The sequence below is a fragment of the Acipenser ruthenus genome, unplaced genomic scaffold, assembly GCF_902713425.1.
Source record: "Acipenser ruthenus unplaced genomic scaffold, fAciRut3.2 maternal haplotype, whole genome shotgun sequence".
Classification (NCBI taxonomy): Eukaryota; Metazoa; Chordata; class Actinopteri; order Acipenseriformes; family Acipenseridae; genus Acipenser; species Acipenser ruthenus.
In genome coordinates this window covers 60,001-66,826 of record NW_026708353.1, presented here as the reverse complement: position 1 = coordinate 66,826, position 6,826 = coordinate 60,001, and the positions used below count along the sequence as shown (strand labels likewise).

General features: G+C 45.1%; 2 protein-coding genes across 3 annotated transcripts in view; both read left to right on the top strand.

Moving 5' to 3' along the window:
- The first annotated feature begins 32 nt into the window (after window positions 1-32).
- Window positions 33-2,133, top strand: LOC131731686 (procollagen-lysine,2-oxoglutarate 5-dioxygenase 1-like). Its single transcript, XM_059020946.1, has 3 exons — window positions 33-226; window positions 537-662; window positions 1,388-2,133. The coding sequence occupies exons 1-3, from the start codon at window positions 131-133 to the stop codon at window positions 1,541-1,543; spliced, it is 378 nt and encodes a 125-aa protein (XP_058876929.1). The 5' UTR covers window positions 33-130; the 3' UTR covers window positions 1,544-2,133.
- Window positions 2,134-3,406: 1,273 nt separating this feature from the next.
- The window catches only part of LOC131731685 (zinc finger HIT domain-containing protein 1-like), a 4,588-nt gene continuing 1,168 nt past the window's right edge, over window positions 3,407-6,826 (top strand). Inside the window, exons 1-4 of one of the 2 annotated variants that reach the window (XM_059020944.1) lie at window positions 3,407-3,520; window positions 4,449-4,619; window positions 5,800-5,879; window positions 6,299-6,325. In XM_059020944.1, coding sequence (XP_058876927.1) covers window positions 3,499-3,520; window positions 4,449-4,619; window positions 5,800-5,879; window positions 6,299-6,325 — 300 coding nt within the window. In that variant the 5' untranslated portion in view covers window positions 3,407-3,498. The remainder of the gene's footprint in view (window positions 3,521-4,448; window positions 4,620-5,799; window positions 5,880-6,298; window positions 6,326-6,826) is intronic. The other variant, XM_059020945.1, reaches the window with a different exon arrangement.

The following is a 6,826-nucleotide window of genomic DNA, read 5'->3' as shown; positions in this document are numbered from 1 at the left end:
CATTTTTTTAATTGATTCATTCTGATGTTCCCCGCTTCAAACTCTCCTTCCTCCTGTCCCCGCCCCCCCCCCCCGACAGGACGAGCGTTTATCGGGGGGTTATGAGAACGTTCCCACCGTCGATATCCACATGAACCAGATCAGCTTCGAAAAGGAATGGCTGAAATTCCTGAAGGACTACATCGTTCCCGTCACGGAGAAACTCTACCCAGGATACTATCCCAAGGTGGGGATTAAACAAAATATTGAGTTTGTAACCCTGCTCAAACTCCTGGCTCCTGATCATTTCAATATTAATAATAATAACAGACTTCATTGAGGGGAGCGCTGAACCCCAGGACTGGGTGTAGCAGCAGCAGCAGGGCTAGTGTGAGTTTGTAACCCTGCTCAAACTCCTGGCTCCTGATCATTTCAATATTAATAATAATAACAGACTTCATTGAGGGGAGCTCTGAACCCCAGGACTGGGTGCAACTCATTGCGTAGAATTAGAAAGTTAGCATTTTTTATTCTCTCTCTCTCTCTCGCTCTCTCAGGCCCAAGCTGTAATGAACTTTGTGGTTCGGTACCGTCCAAACGAACAGCCTTCTCTCCGCCCCCACCATGATTCCTCCACGTTCACCATCAACGTGGCTCTCAACAGCAAAGGACAAGACTACCAGGTCAGAGCAGCCGTCATTATTATCATTATCATTTAGCAGAGGCTTTGATCAAGTGACCTGTCTATACCTGCCTGCATGAAAACCTGAGGGACTCGCAGAGGCGTGTTCTAAGAACACGGAGACAGTTCTGAGGTTCTGAGTTCCGGTTCTAAAAGGCTGCATTGTCTGCCAGGTTCAGTCTGGGTATGGACAGCAGTGTGCAAATCTAGCGCAACAGCTCCAGATGTGTCATCGATCTCCTTTATATACCTGCCTGCGTGAAAACACCTCTGCATTTTGAATATAAAGCAGTGTGGAGTAGTGGTTAGGGCTCTGGACTCTTGACCGGAGGGTTGTGGGTTCAATCCCAGGTGGGGGACACTGCTGCTGTACCCTTGAGCAAGGTACTTTACCTAGATTGCTCCAGTAAAAACCCAACTGTATAAATTGGTAATTGTATGTAAAATAATGTGATATCTGTATAATGTGAAATAATGTAATATCTTGTAACAATTGTAAGTTGCCCTGGATATGGGTGTCTGCTAAGAAATAAATAATAATAATAATAATAATAATAATAATAATAATAATAATAATAATAATAATAATAAAATTGAGAGAAAGAAAACATGTATTTTGCACTGCATGCTGTATATTTAGCAGTGTGCAATGCATTTAGTGTCCACAAGGTGGTGAAGAATACAAGGATGCTGTGTTACTGACTGACCTCCTCTGCTTCTCTCCAGGGGGGTGGCTGTCGATTCCTTCGCTACAACTGCAGTGTCGAAGCCCCCCGGAAAGGGTGGTCTTTCATGCACCCTGGGCGCCTGACGCATTACCACGAGGGCCTGCCCACCACGCAGGGCACCAGATACATCATGGTCTCTTTCGTGGACCCCTAATCTCGAGAGGGTGTGGGAGGGAGACCTGAGTTTATATCACACAGGTGGAGAGGAAACTGACACCATTATGGCTCCAACGTGGTTAGGATTGTGGATTAAGCTGAAGAGCGGGTTGAGCCAAAATGGCGGACATCAGGCTACAGTTTCCTCATCCCACCCTCCATTCCTTTCGTAGGTTGATCAGAGGCAATTTCTAATGGAAAATTCCAATCACTTAGTTTTGAGGTTGCTGTATCAAAACGGAATCCAAGGAATGAATCCGAATCCGGAACAAGCCAGGAGAATTCCGGAATTCCAGATTCCTAATCGTGTGTGTGTGTGTTTATTTTTTAAATGATCATTAAAACTATTTTAATAGTAATATTAATAAAGATACTGCAGTTGTATTTTTGGAGAAATATATATATATATTTTTTTTTTGACAATAAAAGTCCCCCCCCCCCCCCCCCATACATTTTAATTTTAAATATAAAAACCGACTCCTTTGTGTGTTTTCCACGCCTCTTGCTTTGTATAATGTGTGTGTTAACTTATTTGTAAGGTTGGGGTTAAATTGTAATACTTTTGAAATAAAGATGTCTCTTTCTATAGTCTTGTGTTGTTGATATATAAATAATACACACACCTGCACACACAGGACAGGAAAGCACTGTGCTGTTCCAGTGACTGTCCTCCCCTCCCTCTGCAGGCTGGTTCATTCGGGTCTCAGTGAAGTAAACCACTGTGCTGTTCCAGTGACTGTCCTCCCCTCCCTCTGCAAGCTGGTTCATTCAGGTCTCAGTGAAGTAAAGCACTGCGCTGTTCCAGTGAATGCTCGCCCCTCCCTCTGCAAGCTGGTTCATTCAGGTCTCAGTGAGGAGAATGGGTAGTAAACCACTGTGCTGTTCCAGTGACTGTCCTCCCCTCCCTCTGCAAGCTGGTTCATTCGAGTCTCAGTGAGGAGAATGGGTAGTAAAGCACTGTGTTGTTCCAGTGAATGCTCGTCCCTCCCTCTGCAAGCTGGTTCATTCAGGTCTCAGTGAGGAGAATGGGTAGTAAAGCACTGTGCTGTTCCAGTGACTGTCCACCCCTCCCTCTGCAAGCCGGTTCATTCAGGTCTCAGTGAGGAGAATGGGTAGTTAAGCACTGTGCTGTTCCAGTGAATGCTCGCCCCTCCCTCTGCAAGCTGGTTCATTCAGGTCTCAGTGAGGAGAATGGGTAGTTAAGCACTGTGCTGTTCCAGTGAATGCTCGTCCCTCCCTCTGCAAGCTGGTTCATTCAGGTCTCAGTGAGGAGAATGGGTAGTAAAGCACTGTGCTGTTCCAGTGACTGTCCACCCCTCCCTCTGCAAGCCGGTTCATTCAGGTCTCAGTGAGGAGAATGGGTAGTTAAGCACTGTGCTGTTCCAGTGAATGCTCGCCCCTCCCTCTGCAAGCTGGTTCATTCAGGTCTCAGTGAGGAGAATGGGTAGTAAAGCACTGTGCTGTTCCAGTGAATGCTCGCCCCTCCCTCTGCAAGCCGGTTCATGCAGGTCTCAGTGAGGAGAATGGGTAGTAAAGCACTGTGCTGTTCCAGTGACTGTCCTCCCCTCCCTCTGCAAGCCGGTTCATGCAGGTCTCAGTGAGGAGAATGGGTAGTAAAGCACTGTGCTGTTCCAGTGACTGTCCTCCCCTCCCTCTGCACGCCGGTTCATGCAGGTCTCAGTGAGGAGAATGGGTAGTAAAGCACTGTGCTGTTCCAGTGACTGTCCTCCCCTCCCTCTGCACGCCGGTTCATGCAGGTCTCAGTGAGGAGAATGGCTACTAACGTACTGTCGGATGAAACCATTGCTTAACATAATTACTATTATTTCGTTGTGTAACCAGCAGATGGCGCCAGCAAGCAGCTCAATCGCATTTGAAAAGCAAACTCCCCGTACTGTACTGCACCAGGTTTGTCTGCTGCAGGGACCCGTAGCAGCCTGACTAAAAAAAAACATGGTGGAGAAGAAGACGTCGGGTGCGTGAGTTTGTAAACAATCTCTTAAAATCAAACGAAACAGTCATTTCAGAAGCGGATTAACGACCGAGCGGATAGTTTATTGTTTGAAAGAGCAACTATATATACAAAAATATACGTTTTAAAAAATAAAACACGAGGCATACGGTGTAACGTGTTGAATCTCTTCAGTAGCATAACAACACAGGCGCGATCCTGTCCCGATAATGCGACAAAGAGAAAAAAATAATAATACTGTGATTTTAAAATTACAAATGGTGTGTGTGTCTGTTAATGTATTCGTAGCGAGTGAATCTTCATGCTTTTTTTACAATTGACTTAAATGCAGGTCGCAGTCATGGCTTCCAATGTGTTTACAGTTTTAAAGCCTGTTTATAATCGTGAATATAAACTAACATCCATAAACGTATTTGCAGCTACAGTGTGTTAATAGATAGATAGATAGATAGATAGCAGTGTGGAGTAGTGGTCAGGGACTCTGGACTCTTGACCGGAGGGTCGTGGGTTCAATCCCAGGTGGGGGACACTGCTGCTGTACCCTTGAGCAAGGTACTTTACCTAGATTGCTCCAGTAAAAACCCAACTGTATAAATGGGTAATTGTATGTAAAAATAATGTGATATCTTGTAACAAGTGTAAGTCGCCCTGGATAAAATTAGAGCGGCTTTTACCATAAAACAAAACGGGATGCCTCATCAATTCCTTTATAATCCGCAAACTTTGCGTCACTTCTTCCTAATATGAAGTAGAGAAGAGCGGATTAAATCAATATTCTTGAGTCAAGTCATGCAATATTCCTCTCTCTCTCTCTCTCTCTCTCTCTCCCCCCCTCTCCTCCCCATCTTTCTCTCTCTCTCTCCTCCCCATCTTTCTCTCTCTCTCTCCCCCTCTCCTCCCCATCTTTCTTTCTCTCTCTCTCTCTCTCCAGCGCGCTCACAGGAGGCGAATCAGCGGCGGATATTAGACCGCGCCACACGGCAGCGGCGGCTGAACCGCCAGCTCGAGGCGCTAGAGAAGGACAATTTCCAGGACGATCCTCACGCCAACCTGCCCCAGCTGGTCAAGCGGCTGCCTCAGTTCGACGACAGGCACGAATCTAGTAAGACTGGGGGACAAAAAAAAAAGAGTGGTTTAGAATCGGTAGAAAATCTTTGTTGTTTTTTTTTTGAGGTTTTCTATTAGCAGTACAAATTCTACTGCCAAAATACTGCTGCCTGTAGTTTAACACCACGAGGACTGAAGAAAGAGAGATACTTGTATTTTATTGACTTTTTAGAGAAAGTTATATTATTACAAAAAAAATAGTCTTGAATGTCCAGTTTTAAAATAAACAAGTTTTTGTTTTGTTGAGAACGACGTATCTGGGCAGCAGTGTGGAGTAATGGTTAGGGCTCTGGACTCTTGACCGGAGGGTTGTGGGTTCAATCCCCTGTGGGGGACACTGCTGCTGTACCCTTGAGCAAGGTACTTTACCTAGATTGCTCCAGTAAAAACCCAACTGTATAAATGGGGAATTATATGTAAAAAATAATGTGATATCTGTAAAATGTGATATCTTGTAACAATTGTAAGTCGCCCTGGATAAGGGCGTCTGCTAAGAAATAAATAATAATAATAATAATCTGGAAATAAGACTCCTGTTGCACAGCAGTGTCACCCAGTCCAGGTTTTACTACCAGCTTGATCAGCCCCACACTGTGTCTATTATTATTATTATTTATTTCTTAGCAGACGCCCTTATCCAGGGCGACTTACAATTGTTAGAAGATATCACATTATTTTTACATACAATTACCCATTTATACAGTTGGGTTTTTACTGGAGCAATCTAGGTAAAGTACCTTGCTCAAGGGTACAGCAGCAGTGTCCCCCACCTGGGATTGAACCCACGACCCTCCGGTCAAGAGTCCAGAGCCCTGACCACTACTCCACACTGCTGCCCTGTCTAGGTAACAAGCTCAGGTGTGTCAGATTATTAAACTTCTAGTAAAACCAGGAACGGATCAAACCGCTCTGCAGTGGGAGTCTCATTTCCATCGCTGTGGTACTACACTATGACAGAGTTTGCAGGCCTTGATTTCAGAGAGCGCCGCACTTCCTAGGTCAAATGTTATTGAACGGTTGGAATAATAAAAAAATAATTCACTCCGAGTGACACTCTGAACAGGCGAGGGAGCAGCAAGACCAGGAATTTGAAGCTAATTTACTCTCGTAAGTTTGGCTGCAGAAAAGTCGCCCCAGTAGTTTCGGAAATAATTATTATTTTTCTTTTTCTTTAGGTAAGAAGAGGAAAAAAACCCGAGGCGACCATTTTAAACTACGATTTCGCAAGAACTTCCAGGCTCTCTTGGAAGAACAGGTGCTGTATGGCTGATTCAGAACTCCTGATCAGCGCTGACAAACTTGAAGATTGAGAAGCACTGTGCAGAGTTTCAGATCGGCTCGATGATCGAGTGATCGGTTCGTGCGGCTCCATTGGGGTATTGATTAGTTCACGGCTGTTTTGAGGGGAGTCATTCCTATGCGCCTTAATATTGAAAAGTGGGGTTAAGAGGTGAATTTTGTTGCTGTTCAGGGATGGGAATGAGACTCCCGCTGCACAGCAGTGTGATCCATTCCTGGTTTCACTATGAGTTTAATATTAAGACACACCTGAGCTGGTTGCCCAGACACACTGTGGGCTAATCAAGCTGGTAGTAAAACCTGGACTGGGTGAAATGCAACAGGAGTCAAATTATAACACATTGAACTTAAGTGATACTAACCTTATTTATCTAGGTGATCCCACAAGCAGAGAAAACCAAGGTAAATAAAAACACCAGAATTACTTTATTTATTTATTTATTTATTTATTTATTTATTTTACCTCCTTTTGGACACTTTTTCACGCTGTGGGGAGCACTAGTTACAAAACTGTTCCTTTGCATGCGCAGACAGACAGACACACGGACTGACACACACACACAGAGACAGACAGACAGACATACAGACAGGCAGGCAGGCAGGCAGGCAGAGAGAGAGGCAGACAGAGAGATGAGAGACAGACAGACAGACAGAGACACACAGACAGGCAGACAGAAAGAGAGCTGACAGGCAGACAGACAGACACACACACACAGAGACAGACAGACAAGCAGGCAGAGAGACCGACAGAGAGACAGACACAGAGAGACAGATAAGCAGGCAGAGAGACATACAGACAGACAGACAAGCAGGCAGGCAGAGACACACAGACAGGCAGAGAGACAGACAGAAAGAGAGCTGACAGACAGACAGACACAGACAGACAGACACACACACACACAG